The sequence below is a fragment of the Eucyclogobius newberryi genome, unplaced genomic scaffold (genome assembly GCF_026437365.1).
Source record: "Eucyclogobius newberryi isolate DKJ021-1_F unplaced genomic scaffold, fEucNew1.0.hap1 SCAF_6, whole genome shotgun sequence".
NCBI lineage: Eukaryota > Metazoa > Chordata > Actinopteri > Gobiiformes > Gobiidae > Eucyclogobius > Eucyclogobius newberryi.
Window position 1 is genome coordinate 9,650,222 of NW_027316278.1, and position 22,961 is coordinate 9,673,182.

The 22,961-nt window shown below is 41.1% G+C and overlaps 1 protein-coding gene across 2 annotated transcripts; it reads left to right on the forward strand.

Moving 5' to 3' along the window:
- The first annotated feature begins 17,898 nt into the window (after window positions 1–17,898).
- On the forward strand, window positions 17,899–22,160 carry fgf17 (fibroblast growth factor 17). 2 transcript variants are annotated; one of them, XM_072433000.1, is made up of 5 exons: window positions 17,899–18,041; window positions 18,138–18,174; window positions 18,318–18,495; window positions 19,945–20,051; window positions 21,696–22,160. In XM_072433000.1, the coding sequence occupies exons 1-5, from the start codon at window positions 18,010–18,012 to the stop codon at window positions 21,996–21,998; spliced, it is 657 nt and encodes a 218-aa protein (XP_072289101.1). In that variant the 5' UTR covers window positions 17,899–18,009; the 3' UTR covers window positions 21,999–22,160. The 2 variants fall into 2 exon arrangements, with proteins under 2 accessions (XP_072289101.1, XP_072289102.1); XM_072433001.1 differs by having other exon boundaries at window positions 18,351–18,495.
- The last annotated feature ends 801 nt before the right edge of the window (window positions 22,161–22,961 follow it).

Here is a 22,961-nt window from a genome sequence, read left to right on the forward strand (position 1 = left end):
AATGTGCTGTTGTGCTAATGTTATGTCATGTCATGTAGTTAATAAAAAGTAGAAATTCACAAACATTGATTTATAGCTTACAAACACAGCTTAGGTCAAGAAAAGACCTTTATTGGATCTACATTTTGGCTGATTTGAGCTCTCCTGGTTTGTATTATTTGACTGGAGTTGTTACTGTGCATAAAGTGTAATGTGTTGCAGAAACACAGAGAAAAGGTCACTCTCAGTTCCGAGCCCTGAGAACAACTGAAACGCAGCATTAATAATAGTTTATGCCAATACATTACATTCATTTATACCTTAAGCTTAAGCTCTTCATAAAACCAGGCCTCCTCAGCCCAAGAGGTGCTATGTTTGCCATGTTATCAGCTGAGCTCATTAGGACATAATTAGAAGGTAATTATTTGCTGGCTAATAGCATGCTAACGCCCTTTTGAAGATGCTGTGGCAGCAGCTCTCAGCTCGTGCTCTTGTGACCTGTGTGAGTGCAGGCTAATGGCGTTACACCTAATGTCTTTGACCCCCAGCCGTGTTTGCTCTGCACTTGGGCCAAAGCACATCAAACGGCGTTATCAGAGGAGCAGAGATAGGGGCTACTTGAACCCGCTCCTGCAGAAGAAGTGAGACCGGCCCTGGGAAGCTAATAGGACTGCCACATCGTTAGGCGCCAAATGAAGCAGTTTAAAAGCACCAATAGTGTGGTAGCGGCTGCTCATACGTACGTAATATACTGTCCCAAAGATCAAATCAGAATTGCTGTTGAGAAATGCTAACGTTGAAATGACAAATAAAAATGTAGCGGTGTAAGTATTAAAAAGAAGAGCTATTTCCAGACCAAAAAAATGACATTCAGTCCATTGTTGTCATAGAACTACAGTATATTAAGAGCTTATAATAGATCCATGGTGGAGCAGCACAAACACCCTTTTCACGATACATTTCTGTCGGATGAAAAGTGTTGCTAAAATTGTACTCAAATAACAATTAAAGGTGTTGAAATATACATAAAGTACAATTTGGTATAAAAAAAATGTTCTCAAGAAAGAGAAAATATATCTGATGGAAAAAAATACTGTACTGTACTGTTGTGTCAAAAATAAATATTACAGAAACAGAGACATTTGTGCATATATACGTTATTATATTTCAGGGCGGTCTCTTCTTTATGACGGTTTGAATCTATGAAAATATTAAAGTTTCCTCCTCTTACCTGTGCGTTGTGTGTGATGCATGTCCCCTCCTCCTCTGTTGCACACTGGGGTCAAATCAACCTGCGAGATTTAAGGAGAGATGGACAGGGGTCAGAGAAGTCCTTCTGAAGGGGTCGGCCAGGTAAAAGCTAGACACATAATGTAATGAGAAACAACTCTCTGACCTCAACTCCTCAACCCTGAGAGATATCTTCACAGCCGTTACCTTTGCTAAACAGGTTTTAAGGTGAGTTAGATTCATTCAAAAGGTATTCTGGTGAAATGTGTGGGGAACTGCGACGTCATAGGGCCCTTCTCCAAGTACAGCCTCAAAAAAAGAGTCAAGCTTCAATCTTTATGATAAAAAATTAGCACATTTTGAGTAGACATACACTAAACACAGCATAAATGTCATATCAAACAGACAAGACCATTACCTTAAGCTGCAACCATTCTGTAAAAGAAATATGTCGTCTTAATTAAATGTTTATGACTAAATGATCCACAACACTGCCGTCTTATCTTCATGCATTGTAAAGCTCGACAAAACATCTGGGCCTAAACATCTTTTTAACAGTGAGTGAAGATTTATGGTAAACTTTTGTGGTCTCCTTAGAAAAAATGTGTTCTCTATAAAACCCATTCTTCAAATTTTCTGAGGAACTGTGTTGGTAACTGCCACTTCCAAGGGCCCTTTCTCCAGATACTGTGGCACAATTTTGATCAGCCTTTTGTGCATACTTCTGTGATGGCGCAAAGAGAGTATGTGCAGAAGAAGTCTACGTCTACAATGCACGGACAACTCTGAGTGCGCCACACAACCAAAATCGAATCGCCTTTGCCCCCAAAACCTGTTAGGCCGCTCTTGTCCCAAATCTACATGCAAGTCAAAGAACTGAATAGGTGCACATCGGGGGGTCCACGGCACATCCAAGTAGGAATTTACGTTAAGTTATTTGCTCTCTGCTGCGCAAAATCACACACAGGAGCTCCAGTATTTTCACTTTTAACACAGCGGACCGAAACAACGAAGCGACACGTGCTAGTCCGCGATGGAGGGGCCGCAGTTGTGTCATTGCTGCTGATCTAAAATGAGCGAGTACACGTCCAAACACATCATTTTCCTGCCCGTTTCTCGCAGTCGAATGCCCCTCGCAGTGTGCTCCTCGTGTGATTGGACAGCGTTGGTACATGCAGCATCAATAGGACTGCACAGGGACTTGAACAAAGGCACCTCAATTGTAGTACAGGTTTAGGTGCATGTCGAAAAAGTAGTGACTTGGCCAGCTGTCCAGTTTTCCTGAGATCTAAACCCTATTCCACCAGAGCAGATGAATAACTGAAAACTTCACGTGCATATTAGAGGGGTTTTTATAAACTTGGGGGGGAAAGAACCTGTGGTACGTATTTATCAGTCGTTTTATATTAGTCAAGTCGCTGTTTGTGGAGAAAAGGTTTCAATAATACAAGTTGAAAATGGCAGGAAGCAGAGCCGAGTTCTAAAACAGAATCCCTCCCTGTCTATGTCATCAACAAGCGACATGCCATTCAAAACGCAGGGACAATTTACACAAAACGGACACATTTTTATGACAGTTTGAACAACAATTTAACAAAAAAAGATTTTATCAGCATAAATATTGAGTAGGATATGTAGATTTTGGCCCTTTCACAGTATGGTTGCTAGGTAACAGTTGTGGAATTACCTCCGTGTCACATTTGCTGCTCACGATCAACCAGGAACTACAATTATAAACCACACCACATTATATCACCACAACTGTCAACATTTTAGTAAAATCTTAAATGCATTGTCTTAAATATGTTCCCTAACTAACTAACTAACTAACTAGTCTAACTTGTTAAATGCCCGTTAAACAGATGCTTATGTTTCCTTCACATATTTCACTTCAGAATTCCGTTGGTAAAGCTGCGTCGAATAAACGCACCGGTCTCCAAAGCTCCTTGGGACAATGTATAGAGTATAGACAATCCAGATAACCCTCCGTCCACAGCGGCGGCGTCACGGAGGTGGTCCTGAAATACCAGACATGCTGTCGTGTCACCGGCCGGTTTGTGTTGTAGGGCAGCACTTGTGTCCGCGCGGCGTGGAGGGGGCGGAGGCGGCTCAGGCCCGGCAGACAGAAAATAGAAAATGGAAAATTCCTGTGTGAAGTGCAGGCAGTGTTGATCAGGTGAGAGCTGCAGACCGGGACGGGACAACTGGGACAGGGGCCGGAGCGGGGAGAAGCGGTGTTAATCGATTCATTTACTACGGATTGTGATTAAAGACAGAGGTGTGAGATAAGACAAAAACATGGATAATATAGCTGTTTTGGCAATATGTTAAATTGGAACGTCGTGAGTAATTAAAGGAGCTGTACTTCTATGATCTATTTGGGTCAAAAATGAGACCACAGCACTTTCTCTGCATCTGATTATAGAGCATAGTATTCTCTGCAAAGCTGGAAGTGCGTCGTTAGCATGCTAGTTGCTGTTAGCTTTACCGTGACGAGCTGTGATGAGCTGTGGAAAGCACTTATAAACTCATTGCGGTGAATAATTAGGACGCTTGGGAGGTGTTAGGTAAGTGAGCAATAGATGTGGACTTCTGCAATGAACTAGTACTGATTTTCACATTTTAAGACAGTAAAAATGAGGTGCAACGCCTTTAAAACTATTAAAAAACACTTCAAAAAGAGTCCAAGGTAATCTTCCAAAAGAGGGATATTTCTGCCCCTTTGTGGTTAATTTTACGAATGAACGAGGCTGTGAAAAGGCATCTGATGTAAAACATGTGCAAAATAAGTACATCTCTACCTCTAAATACAGGTGCAAAGTCTTGAGTTGGATGAAATGGTGACTGACAGTTTGCAGACGTGCTCCCTGTGGATGCCTCGGCACTACTTTACCTCATGCAGCCGGGCTGATTGTGTGTTGTTGCATCTTCACGAATGTTAACTTTATACTTGGACTTTTATTTGTCGCGAAAAAAAGAAGATTTATTTTATGAATACCAACATTCGAGTTCCTACTTTTGTGATTTTCGTTCACTGACAATGGCAATAAAACTTTTCTGATTTCTCAATTCTTCTTTTGCTAGAGCAGCAACTAGGGCTGGACAATATGACAAGAAATACATCACAGTTTATTTCGCCTCATGTTGATTGATCACAATTTTGATTCAGTTTCATTTTAATTTGAAAATAAACAATGCAGACTTTTACTCATTGTCAATTCTCTTCTGCTTCAGACCACATGCTTTTACAGAACGAGGATTGGCGGTGGAACTGTGGATTTAATAAAAGCCCTCAGCTGATCATTGACTGGTAGAAATGACAGATTCTTGATTACAAACTGTATCATTGCACAGCCTGAGCAGCAACAGTAGTGCTGTGTCAGTATTTGTGTAGTGACTTCAAACAAGACAGACAAAAAAGGGAGCAGACAAATGAGTAAACAAAAACAAAGCTTTACTGCTAACATACGTTCTTCTGCTGTGCATTTGAAATTAGGGGTGAGCAGTAGAAAGCTGTTGGACTGCAGTGCATTGCTCAGAAGCCCTTCTCAAGATGTTGGAGCAGATGTCCAGGACCTTAGAGGAAGGAGTACTTCATTTTGTTTGTTAAAAGTACAGCCATGGGAGCAAAAATTATCACATGAAAAGTATTAAAGTAATTCAGACAAATTTGGAGAACTGTTAAAGCGTCAAATTGTAACCTTGATAAGGAATACTGGGGATTTTTGGTGATCAGAATTTTCTAGGTTGTTTTTCTCTACATTGTTTGCTCAAAGGGAACAAAACAGTGTGGCAAGTTGTCTCCAGAAACATGCTAACAAAAAACTTTCAGCAGCGCAAAACCTTAGAAAGGTCTAGTTAAAAAATGTATTAGCATAGAAAGTACTGATACCTGCTCTCAAATGTAATGAAGAAAAAGTAAAAACTGTAAAAATCACCTGGTTAAAGTACAGATACCTACACATGTTACTTAAGTACAGTACTGTGTGTGTTCATGTATTTGTGGGAACTAAAGTACCTCCATGAAACCCAGTCAAACACAGGGAGAACATGCAAACTCCACACAGAAAGACCCCTCATGTCCAGTGCAGTCAGACCAGGGGACCTCCTTGCAGTGAGTCACCAGCCACTTCATAGCACTTCAGTCCGTCTGTGGTATTCTTTTGATTTCGGGCGAATTCCTCGGAGGTCTCGGGCGTGTTTTGACTGCGGGGCCCATGACTTCTCCGCACATATGTCCGACGCGCTGGGGACCGATGACAGAATAAATCTCGGAAATGGCTATCAATGAGTGGCTGAAATCCCAAACCAGTCAAATTGAATGGGCCGATGTGTCCTCTGGGAGCGCGGGGTCACGTGCTTCTTCAGCCAGAACTAATTCCTAATAAATGGCCACTTTCCCAATGCCAGCGTTCAGGGGTCAAATTGTTTGGATGCTTTGTTGTCTTCACACGACTACAATGTGGCATTTCATGTACAGTTCTACAATACAATACGATAACAATACTTTATCAGACCCATACGTTCACCGATTTCATGTCGACAATTTCACTATTTGTTCCTGGCCCTGGTGTATTTTGTATTGACTTAACTACAGCCTGATGGCCCCAAAAGCCATTACTTTGATGAATTGAAAACAGCTAAAAAGCATGAGAGAGCAAGCCCCAAATGAATATAAATGAATTGTCGGACTTGTTTGCATTAGGTTCCTTTGCCCTTAAACCCAACTGATATGTGACACCCAAAAAAACAGCGGTGTGCCAGTTCTGGGTGGCTGAAAGGAGTTCATCCCACGTTTCAACTTTCCCCCAGACCGGTTCACGTTAGAGCTTCTTGAAACTTAACTAATGCTTTATTTAAATCTCAGCTGTATCCGAATACTACTTTTCCTTCATAATCAGCAGTACACAAAAAGACAGTTCAGTCATTTCAAGTATGTAGTCGCTAAAAGACGTGGCAAAAGCTAACAAGAGTAAACAAGAAACAACCTCCATCAGCTTCTTCCTCATTTATTTAACATCTCTGCACCTCTAGAGCGCATTTTCACCTCTTTTTATGTAATGACTTGTTTCGGACAGTTGTAGATCCATTATGCACGGGGAACTATAACGTTTTTGATTAAGACGCGGTTGCCGTGCGTCGAACAAACAACAGATGCTAACGTGCCCAAGCGCTGTTTTGCTAAACGTGTCAGCCCAACAAATAAAGTTATGATCACCTGAATCTGTGTTCGTGTTCACCTGAGTCTGCGTTCTCTCTTGTCCAATCGTGGTTCACTTACTGCAGCGGAGACATTTTCAGACCGTCTCAATCGGCTCCAAAGTGAACCAGTCGAAACGTGGTTTTTAGATCTGTTTCGCAGCGTCTTGTTCTCACGTAGCTTTCATACTTCCTCACTCACATTCATTCTTATGGACAATTAAGGAGTAACCGATGTTCCTCTTAACTCATGAACGTTTTGGATGGTATAATGACGAGATGAGGGCCCATAGAACCACGGAATCTCTTTGGCAACCTAGCTTTAGTTGATGAAACCGCATGGAAATCTTGTGAACCACAGACACGGGCAATAACGTTTTAATTTGTATTTGTGAGCGTGAAGTATTACAGTGGTTCTTAAACTGCTAAAAGGACAAAATATGTAGCTTTTGCGCCACTAGAACTTGACCAAGACCAAATCTCTTACTCCGAACTAAACATTGACTTATTGTGGGAGTTTAAATAACCATTACCAATTCTTTACATACTATCACTTAATACCGGTCACCATTATAGTTCTTTAAAGCGGCGGCGCTCGGTGAATGTGCTCCTGGTCTTCTCGTGTTCGCACTTCAAAGCCGCCGTGCCACCATTTACAAAGGTCTTTGTCTGAAAAAGTGATCTGGCCTGACCTTGCGGCTCGCCCTGATAGATATGCGCCTTGAGCATGTTCACTGCCCGGTGACATTTTGCTCCTTAAAAATAACACAGATGCTGCGCGGCCTTGTCTGCCTGAGCCGAGCCGGGCAGCGTGAGGCTATTTTGATTAGCGTCCCTCTCTCTTTCTCTGTCTTCGCTCCCTTTCCCTTCCGTCTCTCTTCACTCCCGACAGCCTATTGCTCTCTTTTTCGTGTCTGTTTCTCTCTTCTTCCCCGTTTCGATCTGACCCTTATCTTCTCTCTTTGTTTCTTTCTTTTCTCTGTTCTTATACCACTTTCTCTATCACCTATTTTACTCTCTCTCCCTCTCTCTCTCGGTTTCTCTTAGTCTCTTCTCTCCTGCTCTCCTTTCTCTCTCTCTTTTTCATGTCTGTATCTCTCTTCTTCCCCATTTCAATCTGTCCTTTACCTTTCTTTCTTTTCTCTGTTCTTATCCCTCTTTCCCAATCACCAATTTTACGCTCTCTCGCTCTTTGTTTCTCTTAGTCTCTTTTCTCCTGCTCTCCTTTCTCCCGCGCTCTCTTTTTCATGTCTGTTTCTCTCTTCTTCCCCGTTTCGATCTGTCCTTTACCTGTCTTTGTTTCTTCGTTGTCTCTGTTCTTATCCCACTTTCTCGATCACATATTCTAATCTCTCTCTATCGGTTTCTCTTTCTTTTCCCTCTTTCTCTTTCACATATTTTACTCTCTGCTTCTCCAAGTCTCTTCTCTCCTGCTCTCCTTTCCCTCTTTGTCTTTCTCTCTCCTCTCCCTCACACATAATGTCTCTGTTTCTCTCTCTTCTCTATCCATTTTCTATACTTTTGCTCTGCGTTTGTTTCCTTCTTAATTCTCTCCACCTCCTTTCTCTACCGACCTTTTTACTCTCCTCATCTCGCTCTTGTGTCTCGCTGTTCCTCTCCGTCTAATCTCTCTCTCGTCTCGTCTCTCTCTTCCCCCTCTCCTCCTCCTCTGCTCTGAGAAGGGCACTTGGATGAGTCACTTTATTAGTTTGGAAGCCTGGCACGGTCCCTGTTCCTTGGCCCACAGATGGAGCAGTCAGCGCCTGTCTGCAGCGGGCCAGTGTTAATCGCGGATCAGCAGCTTGGGTTTCACCTGTCGGACGTCCCGGCGAAGGGGGACTCCGGGGGATTTACACAGTCTGGGCACACGGACACTGCTGTCTGTGGACTATTCGCGGCCATTCATGTCGCTGAGCTCACACACGGCTAATCATAACAAACAGTTAAAGGGGGGGATTGGGGCCCGCTTCTTCGTAAGACAATAGGATAAACACTGTCCGCAGCAAGTTTGATGGCAAAATCGCACAATGAGCTGAGCGATGTGACGAAAGAGACTTTAGCTTGAGAGAAAAGCACAGACATCTTTTCTGAAGTTACAAAAAGAAATGGTAGCAAGCTCAAAAATTATTATGAGAATTCATGATGCACAAGATAAGTTCCTGACACAACTAACTTGATTTATTTGAGCTTGGAACTGGCCCAATGAAAACGTCAACTGAATCCATATTGGCTTGTCTCAAGGGAGATACGGTATTGCCCTTTACATTAAATAATTAGACATATATTATACAAAAATGCACGAATGGTCTAAATTGTACACTACAGATTGTAAAGTTTTTGTTTAGTTTTTTAAAATCGACATTCGACAAACATATACAGGGGCACGAATGCAAATATACCAACAAATAATAACAGTTACACACAAACTTGTACGTGGGATGGGGGTGTTAGTCCCTATATTGAGTTATCGTATTGGAGTATAAGCCACACCAGCCAAAAAATGCGTAATAGAGAAGAAAAAAAACATATATAAGTCGCACTGGAGTATGAAATTCAGTTGCAAGTGTGAAAATAACAAATAATATCACATATAAGTCACTCATTAATCAGTCACTTATTAATCCTTAAAGTTCATATGACAGATTAGACTACACATTTCACCAAAACGCAGTGAACATGATCGCATTTAATATTTCGCGAGACATTTTGCCCAGTTGTCCCCAGCACGACAAGCCCTGCAAAGTTTATGATGGTACCTCACTGTCGGACATGACAACGCCACAGCTGCATCCCAACAACCACAGTACAAACAGGGCCAAATAAATCCAGACAAGCTGCGCAACAGTCATAATTTCAACAGCAAATATTAGCTGACAACAGCCCTATCTAGCCAAATGATCACCCAAACTGTCAGAAAACTGCGAAGGTTGTGTGCAAATTGCCTCTGCATCCTCAATGGCCCATGGCACACCACTTCCTGTACTTTCAAAGTTTCATTTGTCAAAATTTCCTCACTAAAATGAGACAACCACAAGTGAAAAACCATGACATTCACTACAGGTTCCATCTCATCAAACCAAGTCACAACCAGAAAAACATGCGAGGCTTTAAGTCAGACGACATACATTGTATGTCAGTAAAAACACACTATGTCAATGGTTCTCAAACTGTGGCATATGCACCCTTAGTGGCGCTCATCCGCAGCTAAAACACTTGTCAATTTAGTCCACATTTCAGTCCTTTTTTGTGTGTTTGTCCTTGTTCAAAACTAGTAAAGCAACTGCCCATTTCCACTCTGGACCTCTTTTAGCCAGAGTTTAGACCTATAGAACTGTTCAGTTCCAGACATGGTCCTTTCCTAAGTGGTTTTCAGTGTTGTTTGTGTCATTCCTCTGCATTTGAACACTACACATTAAATCGTGGTCGTAACCTTAAAGTAGAATATGACTTTGACCTTTAGCTTTTACATTTGCTTTATGACTCATGACTCATTTCCGAGACGACAATACTATGTCAAATATATTTGGTTGCTTCTTACCCAAGTCTCCAAGAGCAAGTGCAGCTTGTTCCATGGATACAAGCTCCAGGTATTCATTCATTTTATTCATTTATCGAGCTGAAACAGTTTGGTTTGCACACTTTTGTGCATTATACTGATAAGGATTTGTAAAGTTTTGGAGTCTCCTCCTTCAACCTTTTTGGCCAATATGGCTACAGCTGGGCTGAGCTGAAACTTAACATTCAATAGTTTGCACAAATCGTCTTTAACTCCAGTCCAGTAAATCTGAACCTATCACCTACAAGTTTTAAGACGGGCATGTACGTAGAGGATGCACAGTTAGTACACTGTCTTGAAGCAAAAAGCTTGAACTAATATTTCTGCATTCTTAAAGACATTTATTGCCATTTTTCTGTAAATGTTATATTTCTGATTGATTGCAAAGCTGTCTGATTATCGTTACATGGATAATCCCCAAAACATATAGCTCTACTCATTCCACTCAAGTATAAGTCGCATACGGTATATACCGTAGTGTACTTTCACAATATTCTGAGTAATACATTTTTAAAGTATTAGTACTTATACCATTGCAAGTTTTGTAATGATTTCATTATCACTTACTTCCTATAGTTTATTGTATTTACTGGTCCAGATTTGCGCTCCATCCTTTGATTGTCACTGGACCTGCTGCTATGAGCTCGTGTGTGTCCAAAGGCTTTGCTTTTACCCTCATTATGGATTAAGGGGGTGGGGTAACCAGTTCAAATTTATTGCCCACGTCAGCTGTGTCAAATTTGGCAAGCTCAAATGGTGGGCTTGCAAATGGCAGGGCGATACCTGGGGTCAACCTCATGTTTCATAGTTGGACATTTTTGCAAGTGTTAATAGTACAAAATATTTCCTGGTAACATATTATTTGACAAAAAATAAATGTTAAAAAAAGAAAGTAGAATGTACTACTAAACTGATAAAAAATATCAGTTTGTAGAGGTCTAAACAACAGGGTTAACGGGGTAATACACAGGAGGGGCAATGACAGTTGTTTGTAGAGGATAGCCATGTGGGACAATAAAGGATTATCTTATCTTATCTTATCTTATATTTCATAAAATATTTGCAGAATTTGCAATTTGCAAAATGGAAATTGATTTTTGGATTTGAATCGATCATGCTATTAGTTTTCAGCCCAATCACATGTTCACATTTATTACTTACCAAAACTACAGAAAAAGTGAAAAGTGCACAGGATTTTTCTGTTATTTTATGTTCCACCTTTTTGTAACAAAAAGAGCAAAAGAGTAACATTTACCAAAATCCAGCCTTTTCCTTTACTGCAAACAATGACAATAAAAGACTGCTGAGGATATCATAAATTTGGAAAGAACATTGAAACCTTCCAAATACATTTTAAGTACATTTCTGTATAATTTTGTGTCTGGTTTGATCGTTCATTTGGGGACCACCCACTTTCTGAACTCTATTTTTGCAGGGTCAGCGCGGAGTGGCCAGTTGCTCTTTATGGCAGAGGTTTTTACGATGTGGTCGAAGCTGTTTGGGACCACCTTTCACTTGTCCCTGTGCTACTGTAGCCCTGATGCACTTCACTGTCCCGAACTCTGCAGGAATGTCACCAACTCCCCAACATGCCTCCGAAACCAAATATAGTTCAGATGGGGCTTTCAATCTGGGATCCACCAGTGTTTGAAAACCTTACATTTAGAAGTAGGCGATATATTGTTCACAAAATAATCTCAAAATGGTCATGAAATTGTCGAAGAGCTGCAAAACGAGCTGATCAAAATGTGCCAAATTCCCCCGTAAATGCTGCATGTTGTGGTTAGTTTGAGTATTTATCCCAGCTGTGTGATTCTTGAACCTCAACCAAGACCTTCACATGCATGTTTTAGTACATTTCTAATGGATTGCAAGAAATATATTCAGATTATCCCAGTGAGATGTCTAAAAAAATATTGAGAAATGTATTTTTTGTCGATATAACCCACCCCAACTCGCAACAAATGTATAAAAGGCGTGCGTTTAATTTACAATATTTAGTATTTGGAGTAGTTTTAAGCAGAAGATTTTGGACATGGCATGAGCAGCTTTGAAAGAGACATAAACTACAAAGCCTGTTCTGGAGGGTCAAAAGTTCAGCGACATGGTTGTAAAACTGTGATGATGCCGTAAAATTATGCTTCGTGGGCACATCTCTGTTAGTTGCCACACGTGTTGTTTTTCCCCCCGATACGTATTATTTCATGAACCTTAATGAGCTTTTTATGGTTTTCTAATGACGTTTGACTTTACTTGGAGTATTTATACCTGTTGTACATACAAGTTATAGTGTTACACCAATGAAGTAGGTATTTGTGGAGAAAACATTGAAAAATCTATAGAAAATGACAGGAAGTGACATCACACTAAGGACACTCATTCCAATCAAAGTTAATGCATAATTTACACAAAGAAACAACCTTTTTGACTCTCTAAACATTAATAAAAACAAGTTTGCTCTCATATATAACTCATGCATGTGGGACTCCGCCAGGGCTGCCCTTTGTCACTAGTTCTGTTCACTGTTTTTATGGACAGACTTTCTAGGCGCAGTCAGGGGTCGGAGGGTGTCCGGTTTGGGGACCAGAGGATCTCATCTCTGCTGTTTGCAGACGATGTTGTCCTGATGGCTCCATCAAACCCGGACCTGCAACATGCACTGGGACGGTTTGCAGCCGAGAGTGAAGCGGCTGGGATGAGAATCAGCACCTCCAAATCCGAGGCCATGGTTCTCAACTTGAAAAAGGTGTCTTGCCCTCTCCAGGTGGCTGGGGAGTCCATGCCCCAAGTGAAGGAGTTCAAGTATCTCGGGGTCTTGTCCACGAGTGAGGGAAGGATGGAGCGTGAGATTAATAGGCGGATCGGTGCAGCGGCTGTAGTGGTGAAGAAGGAGCTGAGTCGAAAGCCAAAGCTCTCGATTTACCAGTCGGTCTACGTTCCTACCCTCACCTATGGTCACGAGCTTTGGGGAATGACCAAAAGGACAAGATCGCGAATACAAGCGGTGGAAATGAGTTTCCTCTGCCGGGTGGCTGGGCGCTGCCTTAGAGATAGGATGAGGAGCTCAGAGTGAGGTGGCTCGGGCATTTGTTCCGGATGCCTCCTGGGCGCCTCCCTGGAAAGGTGTTTCGGGCATGTCCCACCGGGAAGAGGCCCTGTGAAAGACCCAGGACACGCTGGAGGAACTATTTCTCTCGGCTGGCCTGGGAACGCCTTGGGATCCCCCCCGGAGGAGTTGGAGGAAGGGTCTGGGGAGAGAGAAGTCTGTGAGTCCCTGCTCAGACTGCTGCCCCCGCGACCCGGCCCCGGATAATGGGAAGAAGATGGATGGATGGAAATTCAAAAAATTGTGACTTTAGACTAGTTTTTTGCCCAGTGTTTGCTGGGTAATTTCCTAGTGTGATGTCAATTACAAACAGGAAGTGAAATTATAAACCTAACATTTTTATATTTTTTAGCAAAATTCTAAATATATTTATCTTAACTGCATTTTAGTTCAATGAGTCGTCCGACCTGTCATAGGCACTTTAATATTGCACTTCCATATCACTGTCTGCATTGTGATTAAAAAGAAAATCATGCAGGTAAGTTACACCGTAAAAGAAAATTCTATTCTATCAACTGGACAAAAGTTTTAAGAGTGAAGATGTTTCGACACTCATCCAAGTCGCTTCTTCCGTTCATCCTATGTTGAGTTTTATTGTACGCACGCTTTTATCACCATCTGCTCAAGTGACTAATGCAGTTCTACAATAGTCATGGTTGATGCCACAATACTTTCACCCATTTATATTACATTATATACATTACAATAAAGTAGAGAAAGAATTACTACAATGCCTGTTTTGTGTAAAAAAAACAACTTAAATTATATTGCATTATATGAAATTACTTTTGTGTGTCGAAACCGTTTAATATTTTGCCTCATGATGAGACCAATTATTTTTCTTTTTTTTGTAATATACAGAACAACGACACAATAGGAACACAGAACTTAAAAAACATGTAGTCCCGCGTAACTGTTCCATTTGGTCCGAAGCCTAACAAATTTGTCCAAGATAAAAAACAATTCAAATAGTCTCTTTATTCTGTTTGGTTTAGTTTACTTCATTTGAAGCGAGACAAAAAACAGAGATTATTCGCACTAGATTACCGTATTTTCCGGACTATAAATTACACTGGAGTAGAAATTTTTTGGGGAAATTTACTTAATAAATTCCAAGACCAAGAACAGACATTTAATCTTGAAATGTAGTTTAAAATAGAGAGACGACAGAACATGGTGAATAGGTGTACGTATGCTAATGCTAACACCTTCAGCTACATGACGTATGCTAACGCTAACACCTTCAGCTACATGACGTATGCTAACGCTAACACCTTCAGCTACATGACGCACAGACAGAACTGTGGTAAGTGTCTGGTATGTTAACGTAACATATGAACAGTTATTCAGATAACTATAGCATAAAGAACATGCTAACAAGTTTACCAAAGCATCAGTTTTACCCCAAATCACTAAATCCATTGAATTCTTCTTCCTCTGTGTCACTTCTAAACAACTCCACAAACTCCAGAGGTAGAGGAAGTGCAGATTCTTCTTCTGCGTCGCTTAGAGCCTAGAGCGCCCTCTTGCGGTTGTCAGTGTGAAAATAACGAATAATATCACATATAAGTCGCCCTAGAGTATAAGTCGCACCCCGGCCAAAACTATGAAAAAAGGTGTGACTTATAGTCCGGAAAATACGGTATATGTAGATAATAATAATAATTTCCACCAATCTTATAGCATATACATTACCAACGTTTTTTCTGCTTTTCACTATTAAATCACTATCAAATCGGCCCATAAAATCTGCGCATTATCAACAGGCGTGACTTTCTTCCACCTGCTCTTGATGAACTGCTCACTGTGCATTGATCCATCTTCATACGTCCACAGGCTGACCCCGGCAGAGGCCTGGCCGACCCCCGCTGACCCCTCAGAGGTACAGTGTTTACAGTAGGACGTGTTCAGAGAGTGCCGGAGAGGGGTCTGCCCCGCGTCGTTACGTGGAGACGCTGTCACACAATTTGTTTACAGCGTTTGCTTAGGTAGCGCATGCAAACCCGGGGCACTACAAAGCCAGGGAGCATCTATAAATGAACTGGAATGAATGGTTTAATATTGTCATTTTGTGCTCCGGCTTTGCCTCTTGAGCCAAGCATCATTTAGACTTTGCATAATGGAGCAATTAACCATCTGACGGTCGCCAAACATCAAGAAAACTCATGAATAGATTAAGCACAATGTGAAGGCACCTTGAAGAGTAATCTGTTTACAAAAGGCTTTTCCACTTGACTATCAATACTGGCATTATAGGAAGCACTCACTTTGGTATTAACTGATCAAATATAGCCTTAACCAACAATTACAGTGATTGATGTCAAGCTTGATGTCATTGTGCGTTACTTTTAATGTATATCGGCAGTTTTAGTCACGAAACATAAAGAAAAGACACAAAACCAGGCCCGGGCATTTCGGTTAGCCAACAAATGCTTGATGTTAGTTGTGATTTTACTTTTTTAAATAGTTTAACTGTCAGATGGCAATGTATACGTTTACTCTTGTACACCACAATGACATATGACTATACATGTAATTATGAACACCTCTAAAACATACAATTATATAGCTGGTTGGACAATGAAGAACTGACAACATATTCTTGCTATTACAAATCCTAATCTTATACTTTTTCCAACTTTGATATTATTTTTCAGATATCCTACTACTACAACTACCAGTGAGAAGTAACTGAATACGCGAAACATGTTCAGAATTTTGAGCCACTTTTGAGTATGTAACGATGTGCAAAAACTGTTATTTATTCATGTTGTCGGCTCTGAAATGTAGCAAAGGATCATGGTCTATGTAGCTCTTTATGTGTGTTTTTTAGCTATTGCTGCAACAAAACAGTGAATGTATACGAAGAAGAGTATAATCCGATATATTGTGATAGCCCACGATATGATTGTGAGACGATATAACAGTATTCTGGAACAATAACTCTATTTTTTTAATGGTTTTCAGAACACAGTTGCTTTTGTCAAATCAGAGGAAACATTGCAGTATTTGGTCATAGAATTTAGACTACAAACTGCACTGAATTAATGAAATAATAGAAAAAGTAGCTCTTATATTCAGAGTTTTTTCCATCTGTAATTGAAACAAAATGTCCTATAAAATAATGCAACTCAACGTGACAGTATTCTTAGTATTCAGAATACAGAACTCGGATTAGACAAAGTAACAGAGTACATTACAAAATATATTTTAATGCAGCTATTCAGTATTCTGTAAATAAATGCATTTTCCAAGTATTCCCCTGACACCGACAACTACTAACGGATGCCAACTACAACTATTACTACAATTACCATGATTACTTTAGCGATTACCCTACATTTAGTAAGAAAGAAATCAGTCAAAAAATCAATTTCTGGCTCAATGTGATGGCGCAAAATGTTCAAATACCATATCAGTGTGGGGTATCTCTCAAACCAGGCACTCGGGTCGCGTGAGGGACTAAATCGCAAGCCGTTCATTTTCAATAACACCTTTTATTCGAGTTTAAAAAAGCCCTGCAGTCTCATTGTGGCGAGCCTCGGCATCTCACTTAAGCCCCATCAAGGGAAAACGTGTCCTCCATAATGACATGTTAGTTTTGGTTAAAAGCCTTGTCGTTTGGTTACACCTGATGACTCAAATATCAAAACTCCCTCTTCAAAGACCCCTCCTAATTCAAACAAACAGCCCTGATGGACCACGCGTCATGCCCTGACCGCTCCGCATCACCCTCTGTTTGGGCTCCCGACTGCAACAATATTGATAGCTGGGCTAAAACTGATGGACGAGATGGACTGACAGTGAAAAGATGACTGCTACTGCTCCACCACCACCACCACCACCACCGACAACAACCAGTTACCAACAAATCAAAGGTGTCACGGACGCCCTAACTGCTGCATCTGACCACTTTATTGCCCCGGACCCATAGGTGACAGCAGGGTCAAAGGAACGTGAGAAGGGCAGAGAGCGCGGAGGAGCCGAGACGCTTTACAGCAGCTACAAAAATATAGAAACTTTTCAGTGACGCGGCGCTCTCACAAAGGGGGAAGAAGAAGAAGGAAAAAAAAGAAGTGTCCCCTTTAACGGCGCGTCCCCCTCTCGGGTCTCTGAGGGATGCGGATTCCGGGAGATGCGGAGATGTCAGAACCTGCCTTTTGTCTAGATGATTTGTTTGGCGGTGTGACCAGTTAACGCAAGATAAAAGCAGGGGAGTTCAAAAAGGATGAGGCAAGGGGGGGGTGTGGTGGGGGGATTCAAGGGGTGGGAATGGTTTCTTTAACACCTCAATGCCACACCCTCGACGTGCCATAAGAAGACCGACTTTAAAACAGTGCAGTCTCGGCACAAACTGGGAGCGGCACGACTTGCATACGGGTTATGCGTTGGCGGCCATAGCTATTTGAACTCTTCACATGTGCTTGTCTTAGTATTAAATCATCATTAGGGGTGGGGGGGGGGGGGGGTCCGTGGCTTGACTGTGCCCACCCACAATAGAGACATTTCAGGGAGGGACTATAGCCTCTTAACTGTGGAGCAGCCAGAGCGACAGTGTCACACAAGAGGGGCTTGACAAAAAAAACCTGGAATTAACCCGAGCAGACCTCCAAAGGGACACTCCACGTTTCTTTTGTTTGTGTGTGTGTGTTGCTTTGTGCGTGAGGATGATTTGGACACAGGCCAGACGGTTATAATGGACGGACTTGGATTTTACGCACGGTTGTTCCAAGAGCGTTGCGCCGCGTCACGACGTTGGTGAAGCCCTCCGCGCCAGGACCGGTCCCGGGGTCACGCACGTTACACGCGCATGAGAGACTCGGGGTGACGTTGGATGGACATCTCAAGAGTGCAGTGCGCGCGCGGATTATTTCACGGCATCCTTCTGGGATTTATCTGCCTCAAGGGGACACGGATGAGCGGGTGAACTGACAGGAGAATGTATGGAATAAACCAGCGCTGTATTTACATGTAAGGCCGCGTGACAGAATCATCAGCGTTTATAATTATGCTTTATTGTGTCAGTTTACTCAATGTATTATTTGTCTTTTTATTTATTTAATCCAGATCGTTTCATTTCTTCGTGCTCTGGTGCCACGCACAGGTAAGCGCATTTCCCCAAATCTCACTTTTTTTTGTACGCAGAGTAGCGGCAGTTTTACGCGTCAATCAACGCGCGCGCAAACGTGTTATTACAGATTAGAAAAGACACAATGATGTACTTTATTTCTCCCTTTGCATAAAAAGGGGGAGAATCACCCGTCTCCTAATTTTAACCAGTATGTGAGGAGCCAAGGCGCAGTGACGGACCAGCTGAGCCGCAGACAGGTCCGGGTCTACCAGCTCTACAGCCGGACCAGCGGCAAACACGTGCAGATCCACGGCAAGAGGGTCACCGCCACCGCAGAGGACGGCAACATGTACGGTAAGGTCTGGCACACGGGTCTGGCACACGGGTCTGGTACACGGGTCTGGTACACGGTCTGGTACACGGGTCTGGTACACGGTCTGCCACACGGTCTGGTACACGGTCTGGTACACGGTCTGGTGCACTTGCAAGCTTGGGTCGATTTTTAAAAAGCACCGCAGAATATACGCGTTATGGCTGTAATATTTGATGCCATTATACATTATACCTACACAGGCTGCGGGGAATAATTAATGCAGGTCTATGATTATTTAGGTGTTGTTTATTGCCAAATTATTATATGTTTTGGTTGTCCTGCACTGGCATTTAGACCCCGGTCTCATAGGCCCGCTTATTATAGAGAACGTCCCATTTTGTCATGTGACACAAGAATTAGATGTATATTAAAAAAAAAAGATTAGATTTATGTACAAATTGAAGCAACTTACATTTTCCTTGCATAAAATTAACACTTTTGTGGTAGTTTTGAGGAATAAAATTGAAAATCATGGCAGTCTTGATGTAAAAACAACTTATTATCCCACTATTAAAACCATTTGAGGTGGTGATCCTGGTATATATTATAGGATATTGTATGTATGCTGGCTTAAATATATCGATTTTAACTTAAATGTCAATGTACAGCCAATTACAGTTTTTAACATGTAGTCTTTTTTTAAATATATATCAAGGAGTAGAAAGATAATGGAAAATTCCTCTTGAGAAGTGAAAACCTTGGCCTGATGACTATTTTTTTTTATTTAATAATTTGTGGGTATTTTAGGGTATTGCTTCAACTCGCTGCACTTGAACCCTTTGTACCTGTTTGTTGTCATCCTTCATAAAACGTACTCTCCCTATTGGTTTATTATAGTGTTTTCTCCACACACACACTCACTCACTCATTCACTCACTCAAAAAAGACAGTTTTCTACCTTATACGAGTGAATTGAAGGAGTTAAGCGGTTCCTGACAAAACTAGTTGGGCCCATGCTGTGGAGACATGTCCCCGGGCCGTGTCCATAGTTTCGGCCCTCCCCCTGTGCACCTTTTCAGCCCTGTATGTAAATTCACTCCCTGCTGTATCCTATGAGGCCGTCGTCTGGCGTATTAACACCTGATTAGTCCCAGTCTTTTGTTTGAGCTCCTCCAATACGCACCGTTGTTGTAATGCCTAATGCCCCCAATTAACTGCAGGATAAAGTCACTTAACAATGTATATTCAGCCCTCTAATGTCCACAGCTAACATTTATTCAATCATTTGGTCATTTCTGAAGCCTCTCCTTGGGCCTGTGTTGACAATGCAGCTTTATAATCCAAACACGTGATCTAAGAAAAGAGTTGAAAAGAGTCCAACTCCTTACGTTAATTCACGACAAACGACGTTGAAATCGCGAGCAGAGCTTTGCAGGTCCAAACGGGGAAAAGGTTACTTGAATTTCTATTGTTTTTTTGTTCTCTCGCAGCTCGACTCTTCGTAGAAACAGACACGTTTGGGAGTCGCGTGCGGATACGGGGAGCAGAGAGCGGGCGCTACCTCTGCATGAACCGCAAAGGAAAGCTGGTTGGAAAGGTACGGCGTTACTAACAGTCACAATTCAAAGAGTTTTCATGGTTGAGCTTAACGTCTGGTAAAAGCAGTACGCAAAATAGAAAGCTTAATACATGTAGATAGGGTGGCCCAGGCTTACTATTTACAAAATGAATTGAAAATGCAACTGGACAATGCTGAGGAATGGCTCAGTAAATTGTCAGTTAAATGTTATCATAGGTGTTATTTAAAATGTGCTTCTGTTTAGCTGCTTTTATAGAGACTATGAGTAATAAAAAATAAAAAAAATCTGTTGTGAGTTCTCAAAAGTTTGTCAGTTGTTCTATAAAATAAAGCAAAAAAACACACCCTAAAGATATATCACATACAGTTTAGCGCTGCATTGGAACACATTATACCCCGAGTTCTTCTTACGTCTATTGAAATATGGTAGAAAGTAGCGATAGGTGTTGGCCTCACCTCGGTGGAGTTGTGGGAAAGTGGGAACCCCTCGCAGACATCACGCTCTGGCAGCGCACATGTATTCGGTCATAAGTCAGATGGACAGCTTCCTCTGTGGAAATGGAAAGATGGATGCCCGTGTGCGGCAGCCTCGTAAATCTGTCCGTGTCCAGGGCTGAGAGGTGTCAAAGCAGCGGGCGAGAGATAAGAGGGGAAAATCAAAACAGGGTTAGAATGACACACGCTTCCTAAAGTAAAGACAAACCAGCACGCTAAAAGTGAGGAGAAGGAATTCAGGGAAGGGGGGGGCGCAATTTACAAATATTTCTAGATTTAATTGATACTTTTAAAAACATTCCTTGTCAAAGGCTCAACCAGGAACAAGTAATCCCACAAGAGGTGTAACTACTGGTAGCACGACAAAAAAAGGCAAAAGTGAGCTGACAAATACAACAAAAACTGGACTATAGCATGAGAAGTTGGAGCTAAAGAAGAACAACAATTATGTTTGAAAATAGTTCAAATTCAAACATTCAATCAAGTTATATTCATCATTATGTTCTTTTATAGCCTGATATTACATATGTTGACATAGCTGGCAAAACAATCAAAAAAAAATCCACGACTGAAGTAAACTACAAATATATACAATATTTTAAATAAATGGCTGAAGTCACATTTTAAGGTTCAAAATGTGTATAATTGCACGTGAATTTTGTAATATATATCATCAAATATATCATGACCCCATGCTTCTTATTAAATTGTTTGTTTAATTGTTAGTATAGTTATTGTATAGTTGTTGTTGTTGTTGTTGATCGATATCGATTTGATTGGATTTTGTCCTTTCAAAATCAGAATTGTTTTCACTATTGATTTCATTAACTTAAAACCAAAATCAAAACTCGCTGACAGAGGTTTGGCTGTGGACCTTTCACTTAAAGAATCCAAGAATACAATTGACAATTAGACATGACTGAATCTTCAATTTAAAATTTGAGTACGGTATTCAGAGCTAAACCAAATACCAAGTTTTATTTTGCAAATTAACAAAAAAGTAGAGCAACCTTTTGTTCTTCTGAGGCCAAAACAAAATCTAAATCTTGATTAATGTATCGAAATACGTATTGAACCGTGACAAAACAGTATCGTCCCATCCCAAGTGTCACACGTGTCGATGAAATGAACTGTCAACTGAAGAATTCCTCTGTGTTTTCCCCTCAGCCCAAAGGCCGGAGCAGGGACTGCATCTTCACCGAGATCGTGCTGGAGAACAACTACACTGCTTTCCAAAACGCCAAGTACGAGGGCTGGTACGTGGCCTTCACCAGGAAAGGGCGACCCATCAAGGCGTCCCGGACCAGGCAGAACCAAAGAGAGGTGCATTTTATCAAGAGACTGCACACGGGCCCGCCCCCCTTCCCCAACACGGACCACAACAAACACTTTGAGTTTATACGGTTCCCAACGGCGCGCCGAGCGAAAAGGAACCGCAAATCTCGAATCACGTCTTCTTCTTCTTCTTAACAGAGACAGCCACTGACAAATGGACTGGCGAGAGCTGTGAAATACGGACACAGATTTATTTTTGTATATCTTGATATAAGTAAAAGGAAAAAAAAAGTGAAACGCCTCAAATCTAAAGTAATATTGCTGTAATGATCAATTGTAAATACCGAAAAAGAGTAAAGCAGATGCATTATTTAATTGACTGTGTGAGTTTACTGTGGAATATTACATAGGAATCTAATGTTTTTTTTCTTATTTATTTGCATTAATTGATGTGATGACCATTTTATACATGTAGTTTAGTGGCATATTTAATAGCCTCTCAGAAAAGTCACTTCTTTGACAAATTTGTCATGTGTCAAACAGGGAACATCGACCGAATATGATGATAAGTGTTATAAGGATGTCAAGATTATTAGGTTAATCGTGATTGATTAGGTCACAATGTAACCGTAAAGACAAAAAAAGTATAATCTTAACATTTTTAAAAGAGAAATGACGTTTTTTTTTTAAATTAAATGTATAGAAAAGTCCATTTTTAAACTAAATTGAGTCTGTTTTAGTTAAATTAAAAGAAATGTGATGATTTTAGGAGCCAAATTAAGTCCTTTCTGCTGTTTATGTCATATTGCTCATTCACTGATTCGGTGCTTTGTTAAAAAAAAAAGGGAAACTTAGGATTTTATTGTTGTTTTGGTCGTGATGTTAATAACCGCAAATAATCGTTAAATCGCTACACTAACATTTGAAATTGTGACATCCGTAAAGCATAATAATAATAAAGATAATAGGTTGCGTTCACGTGACGTTCTACAATTCCTATAGTTTAACACAGGAAAACTATGGCTAAAGTCACTGTTTGAGTGTCGGATTGCAGATTTGTTGATCTGGTTCATATCTGCACATGAAACAAAAACTGGCACAATGCTCAACGTCTCGTCCATCAGCACAAAGGAACAAAAGTTAAATATTTTTTGTCAC

Coding starts and splice junctions, on each gene's coding strand:
- fgf17 (XM_072433000.1), top strand. CDS start 18,010: ATGTATGGAATAAACCAGCGCTGTATTTACAT. Junction 18,042..18,137: donor AACCAGCGCTGTATTTACAT/GTAAGGCCGCGT, acceptor TATTTAATCCAG/ATCGTTTCATTTCTTCGTGC. Junction 18,496..19,944: donor AGAGGACGGCAACATGTACG/GTAAGGTCTGGC, acceptor GTTCTCTCGCAG/CTCGACTCTTCGTAGAAACA.